At 47.9% G+C, this 24,463-nt stretch overlaps 3 protein-coding genes across 10 annotated transcripts in view; 1 reads left to right on the top strand and 2 right to left on the bottom strand.

Moving 5' to 3' along the window:
- The window catches only part of ITGB2 (integrin subunit beta 2), an 11,687-nt gene extending 9,634 nt beyond the window's left edge, over positions 1–2,053 (top strand). Inside the window, 3 exon segments of the mRNA XM_008640185.2 lie at positions 28–309; positions 418–584; positions 871–2,053. Coding sequence (XP_008638407.1) covers positions 28–309; positions 418–584; positions 871–933 — 512 coding nt within the window. The 3' untranslated portion in view covers positions 934–2,053.
- A 781-nt stretch (positions 2,054–2,834) lies between these two features.
- On the bottom strand, positions 2,835–12,342 carry KMO (kynurenine 3-monooxygenase (kynurenine 3-hydroxylase)). 4 transcript variants are annotated; one of them, XM_008640184.2, is made up of 15 exons: positions 12,185–12,342; positions 10,999–11,068; positions 9,775–9,872; positions 8,827–8,916; positions 8,562–8,610; positions 7,884–7,971; positions 6,908–7,073; positions 6,334–6,405; positions 5,035–5,156; positions 4,430–4,577; positions 3,950–4,007; positions 3,756–3,838; positions 3,384–3,485; positions 3,241–3,300; positions 2,835–3,056 (listed from the first exon to the last, which is right to left on the bottom strand). In XM_008640184.2, the coding sequence occupies exons 1-15, from the start codon at positions 12,236–12,238 to the stop codon at positions 2,889–2,891; spliced, it is 1,428 nt and encodes a 475-aa protein (XP_008638406.1). In that variant the 5' UTR covers positions 12,239–12,342; the 3' UTR covers positions 2,835–2,888. The 4 variants fall into 4 exon arrangements, with proteins under 4 accessions (XP_008638406.1, XP_017598250.1, XP_017598248.1 ...); XM_017742759.1 differs by having other exon boundaries at positions 2,913–3,022; XM_017742760.1 differs by having other exon boundaries at positions 2,913–3,019.
- A 1,474-nt stretch (positions 12,343–13,816) lies between these two features.
- Positions 13,817–21,177, bottom strand: CUNH21orf58 (chromosome unknown C21orf58 homolog). Of its 5 annotated transcripts, none has more exons than XM_017742764.1 (9): positions 21,077–21,177; positions 20,318–20,383; positions 19,573–19,630; positions 18,430–18,497; positions 17,680–17,823; positions 17,133–17,247; positions 15,587–15,726; positions 14,986–15,146; positions 13,817–13,905 (listed from the first exon to the last, which is right to left on the bottom strand). In XM_017742764.1, exons 2-9 carry the CDS (start codon positions 20,375–20,377, stop codon positions 13,890–13,892), a joined length of 762 nt encoding a protein of 253 aa, XP_017598253.1. In that variant the 5' UTR covers positions 20,378–20,383; positions 21,077–21,177; the 3' UTR covers positions 13,817–13,889. The 5 variants fall into 5 exon arrangements, with proteins under 5 accessions (XP_017598253.1, XP_017598252.1, XP_017598251.1 ...); XM_017742763.1 differs by lacking the exon at positions 21,077–21,177 and adding an exon at positions 20,626–20,795; XM_017742762.1 differs by lacking the exon at positions 21,077–21,177 and adding an exon at positions 20,653–20,794.
- Positions 21,178–24,463: the final 3,286 nt, after the last annotated feature.

Here is a 24,463-nt window from a genome sequence, read left to right as displayed (position 1 = left end):
CCCTGCCTATGCTTGTGCAGAGCCCAGCTGTAGCCAAAGCCAGGTGAGAGGGTTTCTGCCCCTGCAGATGTGAGCTGAGCTGCTTATTTTGTAGCTCCTGTGTGGAGTGCAAGTTCTTCAACAGTGGCCCCTTTGAGAAGAACTGCTCCCAGGCCTGTCCCAACATCCAGCTGCCCACGAACTCAACAGAGGTGAGCATAAATGACAGGAAATGCAGGGAAAAGGATTCCCAGAACTGCTGGATGTCCTTCCGTATGGTCCAGGAGGATGGCAAGGAGATATACACCATCATCGTTGATCCTGATAGAGGTATCCCATCCTTGCTCCTCCTGCCCACAGGCAGGCTGCCAACCCTGCCACAGCAGCCTCCCTGCTTTGCCAGGGGCTGCAGCCCAACACCATCTGTCTGTCCCATAGAGTGCCCACAGCCCCCCAACGTCCCACTGATCGTGGGCAGCACCATCGCCGGCGTGTTCCTCATTGGCGTTCTGATCCTGGTCATCTGGCGGTTATTGATGGAGCTGCTTGACCGCCGGGAATACCGCCGGTTTGAGAAGGAGAAGACCAAAGCCAAATGGAATGATGTAAGAGAGCCCATTTGTGCCAGTGGGGTGTTCTGGGGCACTCGGATCCACTGGGCAGGGGACAGTAGGAAGGGACATCCTTTCCAGAGGCAGCCATGTAGACCTGAGCCCTCCCTACTGCTCATTTCTCAGCCCAGCTGGATTTTGCTGTTTAGGGGGCTAAATATCCTGTGGGCTCTTATTCCAGTGCTGTCTGTGCTGTTGGCACTGGGATGGGTGGGATGGGTAATGCTCTGATGGAAATCCAGCACAGCCCAACACAAACCTCTCACTTCTCTCCCTCCAGGCTGATAACCCCCTCTTCAAGAGTGCCACCACCACTGTTGTCAACCCCAGGTTTACTGAATGAGGCAATACCTGGCAGCGCTGGGACCCACTATTAAATAAGGAAATACCAAGCTAAGGAAAGCTCAAACTAAGGAAATCTTAAACTAAGGCTCCCACCCCCTCTTCTTTATCCTCATGGTTTCTTCCCTTCTTCCAAGAGGCCCCCATCATGTCAGGTGCTGGCTGAGGGACTTCACCATGCCAGCGTCCTGGCCCACCGCTCAACGGTTGGGTTAGTGGAGCTGGGAGAGGGGAACACACACAACTTCAGGCCTCACCACAGGAGTATGCAGTGGCTCCTGTCCCATCTCCTGATGCTAACTTTGCTTTCTGGCAGGAGTCTTGGACATCAAGCCCCAAAGCCAGCTGAGAGCACAGAGCACTTCCATCTTTGATTTTGAGCTGGGATTTCAAAACTGCTGTCTCTCTTCTGCTCCAGCAGGATCTGCTCCCAGGCTGCTCCATGCCTTCCCCAGCTGCATTGGTCTCCACTACTGTGCAATGATTTCCAGAGAACTCACTGCTGAGTTGGACATAAAGGGTCCAAGCAACCGCTCCAGAGGCTGCAGTGATGTGATGGGCCCTAAGGGCTGGTGACCACCCGTACCTTGTGACGAAGAGCAGCTGGAGATCATGCACTGAATCTTTTTCCCAAATCACCAACTGCTTCCTGGCATCGCTCCCTGCTCAGACCTACCTCAGGCAAGGTTCTGCCTGGGCTTCTGCATACTTGGCTTACCTCCATCCTGCCTTGAAGTCCTCTGCAGAGCAAGGAGCCACCATTTGATCTATGAAATTTGATCTAAGATCTGTGAGAACCTGGAAAATTCCCTGCAGGTTGGAGCCACAGCTTCTTCCACCCCCTGGGACATGATCTCCCTGCTCTCCGAGCATGTCAGGCATACCAGGAGGCAGCTATGCAAAACACCTGGCAGCACCCAGAGCATCTCCAGCTCAGCACTTATCCCAACCACACACAGCAGCCAGTTGCTCGTACATTGTGGGTCATCCCCGTGAAATAGTGGTACAATTCCTTATTTGCTTTAAGTTTGGGATTACTTTGCATAGAGTTGTATTGTGTTGCATCTTTATTTACTGTCTGAAGAGGTTTAACGTGAATAAAGATTAATACATAAGGTAAATACATCTGTCCTGCTAAGAATTAGGTGCAAGGGCTAAATGCTAAATGCTAAAGCATTCATTGGAGAAACTACAGCCACACCTTGTCATTGCTGCCATCATCTTCCGTAGGTACAGTGCCTGGGAAAGATCCCAGCTAGAGAAACGAACTGTTTTCTACACAATTTGCCATCTATGCCCTGAATGGTGCTCCCTTGCAAGCCAAAACTGACTTGCTGAATAGTGCAGAGCAGTTCTCATCCCTGCCCATGTGCTGGCAGCTGTACATAGACCACCTCAAATGAGATTGGCTGTGCCACATCAGATCAGGGGTCAGTTTGGGCCATTTTGGTGTTCTTCAGCAGTGGCTATGAGGGTGTAAGGCAAGGTAAGAAGGAAAGTGTGTCTGATACTCCTCCTAGTGCTGTCCCAGGCTGCAGCTATTTTTGGCTTCAGGACCCTCAAAATGTTGGCTTGTTTTTGGTAAGAGCAGCAGTCTGCAGGCTGGGACACACCAGTCAGGTCATAGAATCATGGGATGATTAAGGTTGGAAAAAAAATCTAACCATTAACCAGCACTGCCAGGTACAACACTAAACCATAATCTCTGAGTGCCACATCTATGCACCACATCCCTTGAGACCAGGCTGCTAAGGTGACACACCTGAGCCCCCGGAAAGGCTTTCTGGGCACTCTCTGCCTTGATGGGCTCCTCTCACCTGGGAGAGGGAGAGAGGCCAAACTGCTTCCAAGGGGCTGCAGGAGCTGCCAAACCACATCCCAAGAGAAACAACATCACCCAGCTGAGCCAACAGCCCGTGCCTTCAATTTTATTACTACAGGGAGCTCCCCTTACATTTAAACCACTCGTGTGCCAAAGAGAGGATTTCCAGTATTCTTCAGATAATGGGACCAGCCCCACAAGTCTTCCAAGCAGAAATTCAAGTTCCATGCCAGACGCTTTATCAGCAGGTAGGTGCCACCCAGTCCTGCTGCCCCCACGACAAAGAGCCCTCGATTAATTATCTGCAAGTGCAAAGAGAAACCCCAACATCATCAGAGGCTGGGTCCGACCCTGCAGCACCAAGCAAAGTCATCACACCTGGCAATATCCCACCACCAAAGCTGCCCCCACAGCTGAACAGTGCTGGTGTGCAGGATGCTCCCAAGGCTCATGGCATGGGGAGGATAGGCACCACCCTTGACCAACCTTTGTCTGCCATTTCCAGCGTTGAAGGGCCTCATGGTAGCGAATTCTGGTGAAGGTCACCTGGGAGGGTTGCAGGAGAATGTCACCACCCCAAAGCCAGGCAGGAGGAGCTCAAGGCAGTGGGGACTGACAGGCTGGCTTACCATGGTGTACAGTGGGACAATGGTGGAAGGCATGAGGGCATGGAGAAAGTTGTCAACATGCTTTCGGAAAATGAACCACGTTGAATTCACGTGCTCACGCATCTGCAACAGAGCAACAGTCACCCCTTTGCAAGGAGTTTTGGCAGAGCTCCCCTGTGCTTTGCTACCTCTCCCATTGCCTGTCCTGGAGGTCATGCAGGGATCAGTGCCTCCTCAGCCCCAGTAACATTCCGAAGGAGCTCTGAGGCAAAAGCCTGCCAGGGTGAGAGCCCAGCCAGGGTCTTGCCAGAGGCCCTGCCTGCCGCATGCATCCTGAGAGCACTGCTGTGTGCATGGCCCATGGAACCACAGGTCTGTGTGGGGCTCACCTACCTCTACATAATTGTACATGGCTAAATCCGAAATCGCGTGGTCATCTGGCACCCTCAGTCTGGAGAACTCAGGGAGGCAGGCACCTGGGAGAAGAAAGCAGTAGTTCACAGGCAGCTCCCTGCAGGGTATCCAGCTGCCCTCAGCTGCAGAGGGACATTCCTCTGCTCTCGCTCCTCCCCAACCACCTCACTTACCAAGGTCATTGTGGAACTGGTCCATTAATTCATCAAAGACCAGACAATCTTCAAAGCCCTGGGAGGAATATTAGGGGTTAATAGGCATAAAGGAGGCACAAACTCAGGAGAAGTGCTGTCATGAATGCTTAGCTAATGTAGCTGTTTGGTCCCATTGACCACAACTTCAGACCAAGTGTCTTACTCCAGGCCCCTCTGGCAGGGGTCTTGAGAGAAATCCAGGGGATTGCCTTTCCCAGGTGCCTGGACCCCCCCTCCCACATAGTCCTCTGCTCCATGGGAAGGTGGCATCATCACCCTGTCCCCTGTCCTTCCCAGGAGGACATCCTGATGGGAGCTCAACCCCTGCCAATGCAGAGGACATCAGGCTGTGGGACAGGCCAGCCCATGAACTCTACGGAGTTAAACACTAAAACCAGGTGTTTGTGGGTTAAAGGAGTGGGGACCCCACCAACAGGGACAGGCCAGCCATGAACTTACCGCATTCATGCCCTGTCCATAGAAGGGCACAACAGCATGCGCGGCATCTCCCATCAGCACGCACCGGGAAGAGAGGTTGTAGGAAGAGCACTTCACAGAGATCATGGCCTGGGCTGGCAGCAAAAAGTAATCATGCTTCAGCTCTTGCCTTTAAGTAAAACAACAGATTTTGTTGTATGGGACCACAAGAGAAGACCAAGCTGTGCCATGTCCAAGCTCAGGAAGCCAGGCCACAGGCACTGTCAGCCTTGGTATGCAAACCCTAAGCCTATGCACTAGGCTAGTTGTGCTGGGAAAAATGTGGAAGTCAACTTCACCCCCCGTGGACCAGATATTTTGTCTGCAGGTTTTAAGTTCTGCACACAACTTGATCATTGACATCTTGGTCCTGTTACTGTGAGCAGTGGTAGATATTGGTCAATGTAGGAAGGACATACCAGGGAATATCTGAGTTTCTCAGTTAATATGAAGTCCTGTGATAATTCATCTTAAGAGGAAAGGAAACTGCCTGACACAGCTGAGACTGTTGATATCGTCCAAGAAAAAGCCCATGCCATAACAGATAACTGTGTTAATGAATGAAGAGGGGAGACAGGAACACTTACTCTCCGATGAGGGGGATGGCATCTGGGAAGTAGGTCTGGAAAAAATCCAGCACTTGCTTGCCTGTTGTGAGCTTCTCAAATTCCTCAAATGGCATGAAGAGTGTGCAGGTGAAGGACTTGTCCTGCCAGCCAGGAAGAAAGGTCAGTAAGATGCCCAGAGGCCAGAGAGAGCATGTGGCACCTGAAGCAGCAGCTCAGTGCCCAGCCTGTCACCTGGCAATCCCAGCGACCCACTGGCACAGCAAGGGATGAGTGTCTGGCCACCCCCTTTCTCATGGTGGGCAGGCACAGGGGAGGCAGAAACAGTGTGTGACTGGCCAGCATCGGCCTGGCACAGTGTCCTGATGCTCCTGGTATGTAGTTTATAACATGCAGCTGCAGACTGCTGTTTGTGGGGTCTGGTTGGGCTCAGATGTGTGGGCAGAGAGAGGTGTCAGAGTTACCTACCTGGTGCTGCGAGGTTGCTGCAGGCTCTGAGCACCCTGCCCTGCACCCCTTTAGGCTGTGGCAAGCCTGGCACAGGCTGGGTGTCCCTCCTGGCTCCTTCTCTGGACATGTGCCAGTATGTGCCCTGGTGGCCAAGAACGCCAATGGCATCTGGCTTGTATGAGAAACAGTGTGGCCAGCAGGACCAGGGAAGTGATTCATCCCCTGTACTCGGCACTGGTGAGGCCACACCTCAAGTGCTGTGCCCAGTTCTGGGTCCCTCAGTTTAGGAAGGACATTGAGTGCTGGAGCATGTCCAGAGAAGGGCAACAGAGCTGGTGAAGGATCTGGAGCACAAGACCTATGAGGAGCAGCTGAGGGAGGTGGGAAGGGCTCAGCCTGGAGAAAAGGAGGCTCAGTGGAGACCTTATCACTCTCTACAACTCCCTGACAGGAGGGTGCAGCCAGATGGGGGTTGGGCTCTGCTCCCAAGTAACAAAGGACAGGAAGAGAGGACACAGTCTTAAGCTGCACCAGGGGAGGTTTAGGCTGGACATTAGGAAGAATTTCTTCACAGAAAGGGTGATTAGACACTGGAACAGGCTGCCCAGGGAGATGGTGGAGTCACTGTCCAAGAAGGTTTTTAAGGAAAGACTGGATGTGGCACTCAGTACCATGGTCTGGTTGACAAGGTGGTGTTGGGTCATAGGTTGGACTTGATGATCTCAGAGGTCTTTTCCAACCTAATTGATTCTGTGATTCTGTTATTCCATTATTCTGTGGCTCCTAACCCTCCCAATCCTTGCCACCACAGCCAGTTCATCCCCACCAGCCCCATCCTGTGCCCCAAGAGAACATGGCCCTGATTAGCACCATGTTGGGCAGTGCAATCATCATGAAGGTGTTTCTTGGCCAGATATGGAGGTAGTTTGGTTCCATGGCAAACTGAAAGAGAAAGAAAATTGCCTTGTATCCTTGCCCTGCCCTGCTCAGCTTCCCCAGCCCAGGCTCTGGCTCCCCTCCACACCAGCACGACAGCTCCCATGGGAAGACACAACAACTACAGGGCCCCTTTCTGCTCCCTGATGCTTCAGGGAGACACAGAGCAGGGGAAAGAGAAAAGGGTAAGAAATATGGGCAAAAATCTGATGCTTTGCAATTGCTGGTGTCCTCATAAACATGTTCCCATACCCCCAGGACCTCTCAGAACCAGAGTTAATCCCACCACTCCAAGACAGGCTCTCTAGGATTTTTGCATGCAGGTACCAACCCCACTTTTGGAAGAGGAAGAGATCCATGCCTTCTCTTAGGAAAGGTTTAATCCCTTGCCTGAACCCCAGGTGAGAAATTAATTCTTCCAAAGCTGTTATAGCAGAGCCACAGTGAAAAGGGGGTGGGATGTCCAACCTGTGAAGGTTGTAGCAGCCCCTGGGACAGGCACACTCACATCTCCATCCTTGGGAGGGATGGTCAGCTCCATGTAGCCATGAGGAATGTACTCGTGGCTGTAGTTAAAGCGCGTTTGCCTCATGAACTGTTTTCTGACTGTTGAGAAAGCTCCGTCACACCCCACGATGAGATCGTAGGTCACTTCCAAGGTCTGCTGGTCAGATCTAAAAGCAAGACAGTCCCTTGGATCAATCTGATCTTTAAGGTTCCTTCCCATCCTAACCATTCTATGATTCTATGGTTAATCATTCTGTAACTCCAGGCCAGCCCAGCACCACTGTGCCCAGAGGATCTGCCTTTTGCAAAATGTGTTAATAATCTTCTAGGGTGAGGGAAGATCAGCTCTCACTGCCTGGGAAGCTCAGCATTAGGATAAATAATTATCCTGTAGGTTATCAAAAACATAACTCTGCCAGGGCTACTCAGCAATACAGCAGGCACCTTTGGGATAACCCTGCTGCTTTGCAGAGCCTGCAGCATCTGCCAGGTGAATCAGGGGTAGGACCAGAACTTCTGTGAAAGACTATGAAACAAGGTCATGGAACCACAGAATGGACCATAAAGCTGGGCCCGTTCCACTCCCTGCCATGGGCAGAGACACAACACGAGGGTCCTCAGAACTTCATCCAGCCTGGCCTGGAACACTTCCAGGGATGGGGCATCACCAATTATCTGCCCTCCCTGATGAGCAATCTGTCCCTGAACCCAGTGCTATGGATACTGGCACTTTTATCCCCTGCACAGGTCAGGAAATGTGTGCCTGCTGCCAGACTGTGGGGTTAGTGCGTTGCTTAAACCTTTCTCAGTCTCCCCATGAGCCCTGCCTTGATGTCTCTCCTTTCCAAAGCTGGCACAAGGTTTTGCCTGCACAGTAGTTTCAAAACGGAGATTGCTCAATTGTTTGAGGTTTTATGAATGATTAAGCAGAAACTAACTGACCACAGCGCTTGATCCCACGCTTACCCAGGGATTACCTTTTTATGGATAATGTCCCCAGCTCTGCATTGCACCCAAGGAGCTTGTGTCCAAAGAACAGTTTAGTGTTGGAGTACTTCTCAGAAGCTGTGAAAAGAAAAGAACTAAAGGTAGAGGGGTTTACTGTGACAGCAAAAAGTAATTCCAAGAGATCCCTAAATTATAGGGATTTTTGTTGTTACAGCAAGTAATTTGCTGTGTTGCATGAGGGCCAGCAGGCAGGGCACACTGGGACTGGTCAACTATGGTATAAACTATTTGAAAAATGCAAGGAATCCTCCAAGGATTTTTTTCTTCCCCACAATGACATGAATCAGTGACTACTTTCCACCATCACTCCACTGAAGTTCAGGATGGGATGATGTACCTGCAGTCAGTGGGAAATTTGCATAAATTTGGTCTAGTCTGATTACATACTTGGCCATAGAGCTCCAATTTCTATTTGTCTCCGTACAATCAGGGGTTATGGAAAATGCCACAAACCATGACAAGGCTGAGGAGGTGTCTCATGCTTTAGCTGGGAAACAGCACAGGTTTTCCTCTGCTAGTTCAGGCTTGCACTTTCTGAGAGCTGGGTAAGGGAGCTGGGGGCCTAAAATCTTCTGGTCATGGGGCAAACCCTAAATCCCCAGCAAAAAGTGTGTTAGAAGTATTCGCAAACGGAAGTGACAACCTACCTGTCAGCAGCTCTTTGTTTAAGTTTGCTCTGTCCACAGAAAGAATGTACTGCAAGGCAAACAAACAGGGGGTTCAGAAAGCTTTGCTGAAGGACACTGCGTGGCCAGACAGGAAACCCTCCCCTCCACACAATCCCCTTCCCTCATTCTTTCCAGCCTCTCCCACTTCCACGATCCAGCCTCTCCCACTTCCACGATCTGTCCATAACACAGAGATACAAATGCTAACAAAGACCCCTTGTGCTCTGAGAAGCAACTCCAGTACCTGGTTCTTCTTCCCATAAGGGATAGAGTATTTTTTCCCTGAAGGTGTGTGTATCCTCCTTGCCCGCATGGGAATGCCCTTGGCCACAATCTGAAACAGAAAGGAATGCAACCCAGGCTTCTGGCCACAACTGTGGGTTTTTAGTACAAGTTACTTAGCATCATCCCCTCGCCCAAGCACTGCACTCGAGGAAGAATGGGGGGCTCTTTCCTCACATATTTCCAAATCACTACCCAATTTAACGGGACTGTCATGTCAATTTACTACAGTTTACTGAGATCACTTACAAGCTCATTCTCAAAAAAATCAGAGGGAAATTGTTTTTGGATAGAAGGGATATGAAAAATCCCAGAGTGCTTGACAGGGCAAGGGAATGACAGCCAAATTACATCCTGGGGCTGGGATATGTGTTGCCAAAGTCTGGGCTCCTCTGCAGGGATCCAGGGACCGGGAGATCCCACCACTCCCAACAGCTGGATGTTAAATGGTAGCCAGCACCCTACAGAAGAGTGCTGGGCTCCCAGCCAAGCGTGCTGGGCAGAAGGCAGTGTGGATGGATTTCAGGGATCAGCCCAAAGATCAAGGTTTTGTGGGAAAATACAAATCTGGACATGTCAGTGGGGAAAACAGCTGCCTTTATTGCATCCTGCTTTATTGCATCAGCTCTTTTGGGAGTCCATCTACTCCTGCCCTGTTTGCCCTCATGTCCAGGAGGGAGGGGAGCACGGCAGGGAGGTAAACACTGGAAGATGTTTGGTCTCCCACGGAAGCACCCACTGCCAGGAGAAGAGCGCAGCTGCCTGGGGTGGGGGAGATACTGCTGGCAGATGTGCTGTGGAGCAGGGGAGAGCCAGGCTGCAGGCTTGCAGTGGAAGACGTCTGGCTGGGACAGGGCAAGAGTGTTTTAACCACAGAGACCCTCCCCGCCAACAGAACGTGCCAGGGTACCTGCTCCTCCATCCCCACAGCTCGGAGGGCTTGGCGTCCCCTGTGAGACAGGGCCAAGTTAATGCTTCTGCCACGGGCAAAGCTGGCCACTCGGATATCTGCGTGGGAGGAGCAATTGGTTATGGAGGCACTGATAGCACAGCCTGGTGAGGGGAACATCTTGCAAGCACCTGCAGCAACAGCAGGTGGGGTAGGGGGGAGTCTAGCCTGGATCCTCCGTGCCACCTCTAGCCTGGAAGAAGCAGCTGCAGCCAAGTGCTGCAAAGGGAATGCTGGATCCTGACAACTCCCCATGAGCCAGAGGGCCCATTTACATTAAGAGCCATTTCTCCTCTAAATGCAGAAGGCTGAGCAATGAATGCCTGGCAGTTCTGCTGAGGCCCACAGACTGGTGAATTTTGGGACATTGGCAGGTCACCTTCTTCATGGCTGATCAGATGGAAATGTCTGGGCATTGGCCTGTTCCTCCTCCAGGTTGCCTCATTTAGACTTCCTGGATTGTCTGGCCAGTACATGGGGCAGAGCCTCTTCATCCCAACATGTATGAGAGTGTAAGCAATGGGCCAAAAATTGGAATAGCACAGTAAGAGCCATCCAATTCAGAAGGCAGGTAAGAGCAATCAGAGGCTTTTCAAAACTGTGGAACTTCTAGCAACCGTAAGCCATGCAGCAGAACTGCCTGTTCTATTAGGGGAGGAAGAGCTACCACAGAGATGTGTCAGGCATGGCTCCTCCTTCCCTTCACTGCATACTTGAGTCGAGTTTCACTTTCCATGGTGTCATTCTCCCCTGCCACTTGGCTTGCCACCTCTGCCCAGGTTTTATTTGTCTGGCAGCTGTCAGATACTGAAGATGAACAATTTCTCTGCCTTTCAGCCAGCATCTTCACTCTAAATCCTAATTTCTCTGTTGTGGTGCCCTGTGGATCTGGAGGCTCCATCTCTCCTTCTGACCCAGCACTGTACTATAATGCTTCCTGCAGACACCAAGCTTCAAAGGTGAGGATTTGAATCAGTGTTTAAGCCAAGAACATAAAAAGGGCATCATTTTAGTAGCAAAAGGGTGGGTTCCCTCCACACAAGATGAACTTCAAATAAATGCTCCTTCCCACCACAGGAGCTGAAGGGGAGAGAGAAAATAATATCCCCAAACTGCCACTCTCAGATTTAATTATTTTCCTACTGTTTCAGTGAGCTCACACAGTAATAATCAGGCTGAACTTACCTTCTCTGGCTTCATAAACATCAACATGGAAACCTCGTCTAGCAAAGAAACAGGCATTTAATGCACCCACCTACAAGACAAGGATCAGGAAGGGTGGATGAAGTATTTCAGAGGTCACTACTGAGATGCATCCAAGCAAAGAAGTGATATGGGGATGCAGCTCAGCATAAACAGGGAGATCTTTTGACCAAGAACCTTAGAAGACTTTTTACTGAAGAGCAGTCCTCCAGCAGCCCTGTGTGTTTGCAGAGTCTCCAAGACAAAAGCCACCCATCAAAACTCTTTTTATAAAGTCATGCCAAGCTCAGGCTTGTTTACACACAGCAGTTGAGTGCAGCAGGGTTCACCTCTTCAGCCAGAGACAGCAGGAGCTGGTGTGGGCAAGCTCACAGCTCCTCTCTGGACTGTGTTTACCTTCCTCAATAGAATTCAGGGTGTTGCAGCATTCCCTTGGGAACACAGTGAGGGAGAACAGTATAAATATGTCCTGTTTGTTATTTAAATAACTTCTAAAATTTAATTTCCATTATGAATTGTCAGAACTACAGCCTCTTCTGTCATCACTCTTTTCCAAGAAGCTAATGTCCAAAAAGTCAAGAGAGAGAGATGTAGGTGCTGCAATGCCCCAAGCTGTCACAGAATCACAGACTCTCAGAATGGTTTGGGTTGGAAGGGATGCTAAAGACCATCTTGTTACAACCCCCTGCCATGGGCAGGGACACCTTCCACTAGACCAGGTTACTCAGAGCCCCATCCACCTGGCCTTTAGTGTCACACCTCTCTGCAAGTAGCAGTGGATAAAAACCATTCCCAAACAAAAGTGGGCAGAGGAAGGCATTTCCTCTCAGCCTGGCATTTACTGGTCTCAGTCCTTGCAAAGCATTTCACATTAGAGATTTGGTTACAGCCAAACTCAGCCAAGGGACAGTGGGACCTGGCACCCCAAACAAGGACTGGTTTTTAGTGTACCTGGGCACCACTGCTCCACCACCACCCAAACACCTTCCTCTGAGAAAAGGACAGGAGCCTCCCACAGTAGGAACTCAATCAAACCCTTTGCAACACCCCGTCATCTGACAGAGGAATCATTTTAAGAAAAACATTTACCCCCACATTCAAGCAGTGCTTTTACAGCCCCAGCTCCCCAGCAAACACAATCATGCAGCAGCTAAATGGCATTCCCTACCAGACCACCACCGATAATAGCAACTCTTTTCCCTCGTGGGTCACAGGGCTCCATACTAGGTCAGCCCCTGGGTCTCAGATCCCTGCTCCGTCTCTGATCCCTCTGCTTCTCCCCAGTCCCGCTGCCCTTGCCAGTGGGGAGGGGAGGGGAGAGAATGTGGGTGGCTGAGTCATGCCTGGGTTCTTCTCCCCGCTTCACATTAAAGTTTAACTCCCAGCCCAGAGACTGTCAGGGAGTCAGCCTGGCTGAGCCAGAGGTGCAGAGATGGGAACGTGGTGTTATTCAGTCAGGCTCTATCCAAAGGCCTCTTTTGGAAATTTTAGAGCAATCCTGCAGTCTCCAAGGTACATACACAGAGCAGGAGGAGAACTTGCATCTGCCAGGCATTTGCTGGTGCTTCATTGGGCTGCAGCTGCAGAGGCATTGGTGGGACAATGTGGAGTGACTTCTGGAGCCTCACAGACTCTCTCCTGAGGGTGGGATGTGAGCCACATTATTTGCCCAGGAGCCTCATCCCATCTTTGAGACATTTTTCATCCAAGGAAGCTGTGCGTGGCTCAGGCCTTTTGGGGTGTGATGCTTAGGAGAGGGTCCATGCCTGCTCTGCAGAAGCTTTCCAGGACTTGGACGAGGCTGTGAGGAAACATCTTTGCAGGCACCATTTCACATGCCCATCCTTGGGAGGAAATACTCTGCTGAGCCAATGCTGCCCACAGTAAGCATTGAAAAGGGGGAAGCCAATTAGAGCCAACATACAATAATTAAACAGCAGACAGTGAAAGTGCAGACATTTGCATCACTGAGTACAATTTATTGCTGAACCTGCCAGGCACCAGCAGATTTGGCTCATAGAATCGTTAAGGTAGAAAAAGCCCTCTAAGAACATCGAGTCCAACTGTTAACCCAGCACTGCCAAGCACACCACTAAGCCATGACCCTCAATGCCACATTTACATGACTAATAAAGACCTACAGGGATGGGGCAGGACTCGAATTCTTCCCTGGGCATTCCAATGCCTGACAATGTTTTCTGTTAAGAATTTCTTCCTAATATTCAATCTAAACTCCTGTGGCACAACTTGAGGCCATTTCCTCTTTCATGTAGTTGTAGAGAGTGAGAAGTTGTAGAGAGCGGTAAGAATCTCAAAGACAACAGAGCAGAGAGGGGAAAGAGCAAGGTAGGTTTTACACAGTAAATAAATTATTCATTAGTTGTTTTTGGAACACAGACAGCACACAATTAGCTTCCACCAGTGACAGTTACTATCATTCCTTCATTCCAAACAAAATTTAGGTCCCTGGGTTTTCTTAATCAAACTCACTCAGAAACTGCACCAGGCAAACCCCGTGTACTGATGTTCTCCACTTTAAAAACAGAAGGTGGGAAGATATTGAAAAAGTGCTACAAAATCATTGTTCATCTTTCTGTACTAAGCAAAATCCGACTGCTGAGAGCATGAAAATGTGTTGCCTGATAAAAACTCTGAGTGAGCCTTTTAAGGAGTCATAAATAAAACTAAAAAGAACAGGATAGCATGGGCATGGATTAAAGCCTGCCCTTTGAAAACTAATAGGAAAAGTAAAGGAGAGAAAAGTGCTTGATTTATGTTGCTGAAGAAAAAGACGTGTCAATGGCTGAGGAAGAACATCAGGATTTTATTGGTTTTAGAAAGGCTACGGTCCACTTGCAGAAGATCATGTACTGTCAGTGTGTGGGCCACCTGCAACAAGAAAAATGGGGTTATTGTGTTTAGTAACAGCCAGCAGTGCTGCAGCTGCAAAAAGATGTGTTTGGTCTCATACCTTGTGGTGGAAGGCAGCTGAAGAAGAGGAAGAACCAGTTTAAAGGCCACAACAAGACCTTTACTGATTTCTGCAAACAGTGAATTGCACTGATTCTGACAGGAGCCAAGAGTTCTTTACTGGTTCAGATTACAAACCCATGTCAAAGGGAAATAGGTAGAAATCTTCATCTCTTATAATCCCATTAGGTAAATAATCAGTTCAGGAATTCAAATCCTCTGCTAAAGAGGGCTGTACAGATACCCCTGCCAGCAGGTCACCCATGCCCAGGGCTGCAGCTGCCTCCATCCTGTCCTGTTCACTAAGGCTCTGAAAGAGCCATGGCACAGAAATAAAAGTTGAGCTCTCACAGTGTGTCCCCATGTCACGCCCCCTTCCATGCTCTAGCAAGGAGCATTTCTTCACCAGCCTTAGCATGTAAGAACTTTCTAGCACCTAGGAAGCCAAGCAGGACAAGCTCAGAGGAAGGCACAAAGCAAATGAGCCCCTGGAGGAGCTGGCTGTGACCTCTGCACAGAGCTCAAGGGCTCTAGGGATCCGGGAGCATCCTGGGGAGAAGTTCATCCATTTCTGCGCTTGAAACTCACCCCCTTCAGCTGCAAGCACAAGCTTATGGCAAAGGCTCAGCATTATTTCTGATACTCCCCTTCCTTTGTGCCATTTTTTAAGCTGGTGATTTGAGTTTATTTCCCCCAGAATTCCTGATTAGCAAATGTCTCAGCAGTGCTTTAAGAACATAAATCCTGCTGGGAACCTTAGCCTGAATGTAAAACACTTCCCCCCACCTCATTTAGCAGGTGACTGCTGGGTTCACAGGGAGACCCAAAAAGCAGGGTGAGAGCCCCTGCAGAGCAGAGAAATGCAGCATGGCAGGGTGGGGGATCTGTGTGATCCACATCCTTGTCAGATGCCCACATTTATTCCACAACCTGCCTCGCCACCCCACCTGGGCAGGGAGAAGGGCTACAAGTGCACGTCACAGCTGACTGCTTACTTACATAGGCTGGGCAGAGGTGCCGGTCCAGTGCTGTGCTGTGGATGGGAAGCTCCTGGGGGGCACTGGGAACACCCCCATGGGAGGGTAATGGTGGTGGTGGTGCACCACAGGTGGCCTGGGCCTGTCTGCTTTCACGGCCAGGGGAGCAGCAGGCTGCAGCTCCTTGTTGGAGAGAGACAAAGGGTGGCTGCAGAAACCTGTGCCCCCATGGGGGAGTCCCTGGCTGAGGGCCCAGAGTTCCACTCAGCCACCCCTTGGGAAAGACCTTTGGAATGTGTCTGGAGAAGAGTTTGCAGGTTCCAGTACAGAAAGTCCAAAAACACTCAGTGACTTCAGATTTCACCTGATACTCAGATCCCACTCCCTCCAATTTATTCCATCAGTCAATGTCAGGGAAATGCAGAATGACAGGATGGCCTGGAGAGGAAGGTGGGCATCAGGGCATGCTCTTCCTCTGCCATCTTTCCTAAGGTGCAGTGTCCTCCACAGTCTTCTGGCTCTCCCAGCTCTTTGTGTGTTTTGGCCAGGCCCTGTGCCCTCCCAGGATGATGAGCCATGGCCTGGTGTGGGTGAGGATGCCCTTCAGGATGGGGTGTTGTTACCTGCTGCGTGTGCTGGAGCACGGCACAGCTGGCTCCCCCAAGCTGTGCGAGCGCTGTCAGTGGAAGAGCCTTCAGCATCATGTTCTGCATCATGATCTGGTGCATCTGAGCATTCTGCATCAACATCATCTCTACCATATCTGGGAAGAGAAGAGAAGAAAAGAAGAAAAGAGTTTTACCCACGACTGACAAGCAGCAGAGTCATCGTGGTAAGGAGTGCCCTCAAGCACACAGAGTGGTCACTGCAACCAAGGCAAAGCAGCTGAAAGGGGCACATGAAGAATATTGGCATTATTTCCCCAGAAAGTGCAAAGTTAATGTCTGTGAGTGGGATTGTTCATACCAGTTTTCCTGTTTCTCCTCCCTTCTACAAGAAAGCTGCTGCTGACTGTCTTCTGTCTGTTGCTTCCCCTGCAGGCCCACACCCCTAGCTATGCTGAATGGCAGAATGGAGAAGAGCTGAGCTGGAGATTTCCCTTACTCCAGCATGCACAGGCTCCTGGCTGTGCTCTCCATTGCTTCAGCCCCAGATCATTGCTTTCCATGTGAGTGGTTTCCTCAAATTTATGTGATATTGCAGTGCCAACTTGAGAGTCCACTGACTCATAGAATTGTAAAGGTTGGAAAAGACCTTTAACATCATCAAGCCCAACCCTCAAACTGTCATTTCATGCACCTCAAATCTCCTTTGGGTTCCAAAGGACTTGTGCAGTATAACTAATTCACTTGGGGAGAAGTGAAGAGGGAGAGGTGAGAAAAAAAGAAGGGAAAAAATAATGAAGGCAACTCTCATTTTCCTTTTTTGCTGATCATACAAGAAGTAGTTTACATGTAGCAGCATCAGAGAAAACATGAATGGATTGGGAATATTTTGGTTATGGAAATAAACTCAGATTCAAAAATCCAGACACTTAGATGAAGCATGAGCTGAGAAATATTGCAGTTTCATGACTGAGGATTCCTGTATGGGATGAACCTTTGGCTGAAGGCTGAGCCAGGGTAGTCATCCCAGGTTTTAGTTCATGTATTATTTCAGAGTAGCACCCACCTCTGTTTAGAAACAAACCCTTTTATTGGCATTGCACTATATTTAGAACAACACTTTCAGATGTTCTGTCTTGTTTCCAAACACAGGGCACAAATAAAAGCCTGAGGAGACTGAACAGCATCTCAGGAAGGAACAAAAGAATAAAACCAAACTCTAGAACCCTGTTTGCTAATTCTGGAATCATCCATGTGCATGATTTTGACTTTCTTAATATTACTCAGAGCCATGAGTTAAGCTGTGTTGCTTTCCCAATCTTCCCTTGAGTTTGTAGTTCCTTTTTCCTTAGTTTTAGTGGTAAGAGTTTGCCTGAAAGCCTCCCACAACTGGTACCCATCCCACTTATGGAGTACAACTCCCAAAGCTCCACCAGCTCATGAAACAGCACGTCATTAACTAGCTTGGACACCGTCCCATGCCCCCTTCCACTTGCCATGGTACCTGCCCTGCCCTTTCCAGGCCTGGCAACAGGAGCTGGCTGACACATGGAGAGTTTGTTACCTTCTTTAATGTTCCCAGAGCGGGGGGCTGCAAAGGGCTGGGCTGGGGGAATCTGCGTGATCAGAGGGGATGGCTGAGGCAACTGCTGGATGATGGTGGCAGGCTGAGTTGGCATCTGGAACAGGAAGGAAAATGGAGAAGTTGGTTTTGGTTTTGGCCAGCACCCCTGTCTATGGGAATGGCTGTCATCTGCCTAGGTTTCAGGAAAACTCTGGGATCCTCGTGGAGAAGCTGTTGAGGCTGTGGGCTGCATGAGCAGACAGCGATGTGCATTAGAAAGTGGCTGAATGGCCAGGCTGGAGCGTGGACAGCCCTGCCACTCTTTTTGCCATCTTGTTCCAAGGGTAAACTATTCCCATCGTTAATTTTGGGCCTTATTTGCAAGATGATTTCCCCATAGGTTTTGCTGAGGGCAGCAAGGGTCCCGTAAAAGAGCTAGAGGCATTTCTTCCCTTCTTGTGGGAGGAGGAATTCCATACAGGTCCCAAATGGTTGTCAACTCAGGCTGGCATAGTGCTAGTGGTGTTTTCCAGGAGACAATCCTTACCATCTGCTGGATAATCCTTGGTGGCTCCACTTGGGAAGCTGGAAAAGGGATCTGGTAGACTTGTGGGAGGGCAGCTCTGTGGTTATGGCAGTGCCCTCCAGCTGGTGCAGGTGGCTGTGAAAGCTCTTCCAGAAGGTGCTGATCCTTCAAAATCAAGTATTTTCGTAAAGAAAATCTGGTCACAGCAAGGCAGACAGTATAGTTATGCTCTCTGGACTAAATGGGATTAGCCCCTGGGAACCTGCAGTAGGGCACTGCCAGTGCCTGCGTAAGTATAAAGTTTTCCTTCCCACAGATCTGGAAGAGTAAGAAAAAAGGATTGGAAAAAAAAAAACAACTGTGCAGAACAAGCCACCAGAAGTCTGGGAAAACATTTCATTAATAGTTGGTACCCTCCACAAACTAGGAATAAATAACAATTACTATTGTCCCTACTTCGGCAGCACTAAAAATCCCTTCTTTGCATTTTGGCACAGAAAGTTTATGATACAGCAGTTCAGGACAAACAGAATCATCCCACTGAATACCTGAAGCAGGTGCAAGCTTCCACAGCTGTAGTGAGGGAAGCCAAGCTGCTCCCCAGGCCCTCTCCCTGATTAGCTGGCCCAGCCTTTATATTCCAAAGCAGCAGAGTACTAAATCCTGCCCAGCCCCAGAACTAAAGGACAGGAAAACACTGAATCTACATCAGCAGTAGATGTGCAGGTAACTGGGCCCTGCCTGTTGCTTCTGGCCAGAGAGGGCTCTTACCCTAAGCTCCTGCAGCAGATCTTTCCTTCGCCTCAGGGCGCTTTGGAGCATATCCTGAGGTCTGTTCCCTGGAAGAGGAAAAGTCCATTATCTTCTCAAAGGATCACAAAGACAGAGCTATTACAGCACCTGTATTATGATAATAATGTGGAAAATGTGTTATTAGATAGCTTGAGTTCTTCCACAAAAGGCTTGGGCTACTTTCCTTGTCAAATACGTGTATGGATAATGACTTTATGCCATGTGCAGTCACAGCTGTTCAGCAGCTCTACAAAGGCAAAACACCTTCTCTGAAAATAAGCTCTTTAGATTACTTTCTAAAGCCCCCTTTTAACCTCCTGGTTTAGGAGTCCATTTCAGCCCAAAAGTTTCGAGATGTACCCTGTGCATGCGAGGATGACTGTTTGTTGTAACAGCTCAAAACAAACTCAGGTTTGAAAGCCAACTTTTCTGTTTCTATTTTGCTCTGAGTCAACTTCCTTTGCAGTTTGTCCCACACGTGGTTGATTTTGAACTTGCTTGTAATGAAGATAAGCAAGAATGTTTTCAGGTACTTTGGAGCCATGCCTGGCATCTGCCCTGGAAAGCACCATTTCGTATTTTGAAACTGTAAGTTGTTATAGGTTTTTGGAAAATTTTTGGCCACAGCATTAGACGTTTCCAACTATTTGTGCATCAGATCAATGAAAAGGAGCCCAGAGTACAATCTAGAAATATCACTGAGCTTCTATTGGTAGCTTTGAATCCACAGATAATATAAACAGTGCATGTGCCATGCAAAGAAATGAAGTGTTCCTCCTGCCTTTTCAGGATCACCAAAACCAGGCAAACAGCTGGACTACAACAGGGGCTCACTCCTAGGTGTAAGAGCTAGGACAAACTGGATCACCATCAGTTGGCTCCAGCTGAGCCAGCAGCTGCAGCTGAGAGGCTGCAGAGGATACCTGGGCAGGAAGTTGTCTTATGTTAGTGCTCAGCTGGTTGTTCACTTCCCTTGGTCAGGAAGAAATTCAAAAGATAAAAAGCAGTCAGCTCACAGCTGTTAGGAAGGAGAGGGGATCATCTCCTGAGGAACTCATGCCTGGGAACATAGCCAAGCCCTTTCCAAAGTATGCCCATAATTAGAAAAAATGCTTCTCTTACTTGCAGCTAGGAGAGACAACTCCATCTTCTCTAGGTTCTCCTGTTCATTTTCTAGTCTCTGTTGGCAGAACCATAACCAGAACTGGTTATAAGTCAGGCAGAAAAGCTCACAAGGATTTCCAAACATGGCACAGGTTTGGGATGGAGGAAATAGAGCAGAAATGGAGAAAAATGGTGGTTCTTAAAGAAGTATGAAATGTCTCACTACAAATCTAGTTACAGTAAAGAATAGTCATGCTTCCAACTGTCCAGGCTATTCCAGACCTGAAAGTTGATAGCATCATTAATCAGGAGTTATATACATAATTTATTTTGTAGGGAAGAGAGCTGAGCTGCATCATATGAAGAACTTGATAATGTTCAGTTTGAGCTTGCCTGATAGTCCAAGATCTGGACTCTTGATTCAGCAAAGGTCTGACCAGGCAACACATCTTATATGAAAGCAGACATGAAATTGCCTTAAAACAATCTGAGATTCTCTTTACCCACGATTTGCTCCTAAACTTTGCCTGTCACAGCTCAAACTGGCTTTAAGCTAACTGGTGACATCTCCCACAAAATCAATTTAATTTACTGTAGGTCCACGTAAACTTGCACAATGTTACTTAAGAAAGTGATAGTTAAGTAGTACCACTCCTCAGTGTATCTCAGTAGAGTTATACTATTTTAAAGCACTGTGTTAATGCTTAAACATGCAAGAGCAAAAAGCAGAAAAAAGGTGACCACTGCAGAATTATTCCCTTACCTTTTCTAGGAGTTTGAGTTTCAGTCGTGTCAGGTGATCCACCACTGAAGGATCTGCCATTGTCTTCTGGAAGAGCAGGCAGGCAAAAACAGGTTAAAAAGCTAAACAGAGGCAAATAGGTTTTCAGTGCTCATTTTTTTCCCTCCACAATCTTCAAAGAATAATTCCATTATTAAAAGACAATAATACAAGATGAGTATAAATTGAGAGAAGAAGATAAAAGCTTCAGTTTCACTCCCAGACAAAAGTGAGTACAGGCATTCACAACATCACAGACACAGCTTTTCCTGCCATTTCTCTCAACACACTTTTGTGTGGCAGGTTGTGATGCTCACAGGAGGGCAACTGAGACTGAAGATTTGTCTGTTCCTAATGGTTGCTATCCTTCCCCTCGCAGCGTTACTAAACCTGGCCTCTGTGTTGTTAGAGCCTTCTAATTAGCTCAGAGGTTTGCGCCTGTAACCTGGTTGCTGAATTTGCACTGTCAATACACAACGTAAACAATTTAATCTCCAGGCAGAGAAGCTTGTGTACCTTCGATAAAGCAAATGCCCAGCACATTAGTGGACAAGAAAAAAAGAAATAAAGGCAATGGTTATTTAACACAAGCCCAGTGCCAGGGGTCAGATTATGATCTTGCTGATTGGTACCTGTTTATCCCACTGTAAGGGGTCTGCACACTTTTGACACAGCCCTTTACATGAATTGTCATTACCCCACAGTAACTAAAAAAAATGAAGGAGCATAGCTGGAACTCACCTCTGGGTAAGTTCAAGAGTAAAGAGGCTAAGGTGTAACATCCTTTTGGTTACCATCTTCCAAGAAACCCACAGAATATCTCCCTCTCCCAGCAAACCCCTACCAGCATAAAAACAGGGTGACATTTATCAGTGACATCCATAAAATGAAAACCAAGGCAAGAGAAAAAAGCTAAATAACAGAGACTCCTTCTCAGTATCATATTTTAAGCCCAGTTCTGCTCCCAGGAGAGATAAGTTACAGCCCCTTCCTCACTCGAAGGCCAAAGCAAAACTGCAGCAGAGCCACTGCTGGCAGCTCAGAGATGCTCCTAAGCTGTGTGAGAGCAGTACAGATCACCTCTCTCAGCTGTGATCCACACAGCCCGTCCCTAAAAATACACTGGCTGGCAGTCACTGGAGAAGTTAGGGAAACTGAGGTGCAGGGATCCCAAAAACAGCTGTGCTGTGTCAGAGCTGGGGTTCAGCTTCCTCTGGCAGGGCTCTGTGGTGAATGGCAGGGGGGGCAAGCCAGAAAAGAAACCCCTCTCCCCTGCCAGCAGCTCTCCTGAGAAACAACTCTGAGTCCATTTCTGTACTTTAAAACCCCAACAAGATTTTTCTCTAATGTCTTTGACCCCTTCATCTGAGCAGCTGCAACGACAAGGAGTTTCCTAGTTATCTTAACCTAAAGCATAAGCCTAGTTATGCCTGTAAACTGCGTAAGTATAGTGTGCTGGGAAAAAAAAACCACCCCTTTTTGACTGCTGGTGAATATTGAGCTGATTGTTTTACCATCAACTGGTTTAGTACAGTGCTGCTAAAGTTAAATTTCTAGAGCCTTCATTGCAGTATGAATAGAGTGTTACAAGAAAGTTTGACAAAAAGAACCAGGTATAAGTGTTCCATTAAAAATACAGCAGCAGTGTTAAGCAACTGAATTTACTAAACAGGAAAGGAAGAGAAATTTTTGCTTAATGTGACAGGTATCCCAGAGGACATTCAATACTAGGCAAAAAAACCCCCCCTGCTTTCCAGCAAAGCTGCTAAAGGTTCTCTCTTTTCCCACACTTATGGATGCCTTGGTCACAGTAGGATCCCTACTCTTGGAACATCTTACAGCCTGCTACTTAATGACGTGCCAGGAACGTGCCAGCCACACGCAAGATCTTGCTGAAAGGGATCTATAACTACACTGAATCCCAAACAAGGGATCAGACTTGAGCATGAGGATTCAAAAGAGCCAAACCAGACAAATTTAATCCTACAAAGGAATAACAGGAGTGTTACATGCACCTCACAGGACATAATTATTCCGCTCTATTTAGCAGTGCTGAAGTCAGAGTTTGAACACTGTGCCTATTTTTAGACATGGTGGTTTAAGAGGGAAAGAAAGTCCAGGGAAAAAAAATAAAAAGGATGCATTTACAAAATGTAGGTTCTAAGGAAGACTTTAAAGAACTGGCTTTGTTTAATTAGTAAGTAGATGGTGAGCAGAAGACAGGCCAGCAATTTTTAAGTAAATGAGAGGATACAATCAAGAACGGGGTCAGGTGGGGGGGTTCTGTCTGGAAAAATGCAGGCATTTGGCTTAATGAGGAAGAGGAAAACCTGATAAAAACAGGGGGGAAAAAATCTTAGTTAGCCACTAAGGAAAATGATGGAGCAGCTATCAAACAAAAAACTTTCACAGAAGTTGTTTACGAACAATTAAAAAACCAAATGTGTTGAACATTTTAGGACTATTGTAGGACTCCTCAGATACAAGAATGGAGTAGATAACCTGATGAGGTCCATACCAGTATTGCATTTCTTTGATGTCTTTTATTGATTTTGATATTTTATACCCTTAATTTTAATTTCTATGAGTACTAAAAGACAATTTTAAAAGATTTTATGATGATAACCAAGCTGATTAGAGGGGTGGAGAAACTCTTCTATGAGGAAAGGCTAAGAGAATTGGGACTGATCAGTCTGGAAAAGAGAAACTATGATCTAATTGTGGCCTTCCGGTATCTGAAGGGAGCCTACAAGAAAGATGGAGAGAAACTATTTACAAGAGCCTGGAGTGGCAGGATAAGGGGGGATGGCTTCCCACTGACAGAGAGTAGGTTTAGATTGGATATTAGGAAAAAGTTCCTCTCTGTGAAGCCCTGGAACAGGTTGCCCAGAGACGTTGTGGCTGCCTGATCCTTGGAGGTGTTCACTAAGAAATTTTATAATTCAGACTTTGTCTTTTGGTATTGGCAATCTCAGAATCCTGGCTATGAAATCAGAGAGCGTGACAGTACTACCAGGAAAAACAAACACCTCAGCAGCTGACAAAGCAGGAGACGACCAGAATTAGCCTTAGGAGCCCATCCTGTGTCAGATCTGTATGGAAGTCACGCTATGAAAACCCAGTGTCCAGAAAGGAGAGAGAGGAGTCCTGAAACTTTATTTGAGTAAAGTGAGAGAGTCCACCAGGTTACACGCCCCCGGGGTTTTCTCTCTCTCTCAGGGTTTTGGAGGGCGCAGCCTCCTTTCATCCTGAACTCCGGGCCGCACGTTGCCCTTTTCCTTTCCCCATTGGCTGAGGTGCTGGGAAGGTACAGCCTCCCCGAACCGCCTACCACATATCCCCCCTTAAACCTACTGTTTTACCCCAAAGTTCAGGAACTCAGGCTTGTGCAGACCGTTGTCTATTTCAGGAGTCAGGCTGTCCGGGCTCTGCAACAAATCTGCTGCTTGAAGTTACTAGAGACATTAAGATCCATTTCAAAGACTTTAACACCCGTAACTTCACCCATAGATTGTTTGTAAAGACATTAGCACACATCTTCCCTATCAGATCTAACATGAGCATGGTTTGCTCACTGAAACTTCCACTCTTCCTTAGAAGAGTAAAATTGTTCATGAAGGGGAAAGCCAAAAATACTGTACCCCAGAAACCTCTGCAATGGGTTAAAGCATAACCGTAACTCAGCCCTCGATGCAGAAGGGCTTTCTAACGTTTGCCAATCCAGCACACTGGTCCGAGTAACAGATTTCACTAAAGCCTGTATTTTTATAATTTAATGACTTCAAAATACAAAGAAGCCACCAGTTTTGTAGCTTTGATAAGCAGAGCCAAAGGGAGTTGAAGATTGGACATCTGGGATCTTAAATTTCTGGCCCTTCAAGGACGTTGGAGTAACCAGAAGACACCAGAGGAGATTAATGCTGGGAAAGTTGGAGACTCCCTGTCTGAGAAAAAGATGATAAAAGGACTAAAGAATGTGGACCAAATTAGCATGAAGAAGAACAAATCAATAAGCAATAGAGAGTAGCATACTGATTACTGAAGAGAATCATGCAACTTAGAACCAATGAACATTAATCTGTTTGTTTTCTCAAAGTTGATAAATAAGCGAAAAGGCGCGAGAGCAGC

Source organism: Corvus brachyrhynchos, unplaced genomic scaffold (assembly GCF_000691975.1).
Source record: "Corvus brachyrhynchos isolate BGI_N302 unplaced genomic scaffold, ASM69197v1 scaffold98, whole genome shotgun sequence".
Taxonomy (NCBI): domain Eukaryota; kingdom Metazoa; phylum Chordata; class Aves; order Passeriformes; family Corvidae; genus Corvus; species Corvus brachyrhynchos.
This window is presented reverse-complemented; position numbering and strand designations above follow the sequence as displayed.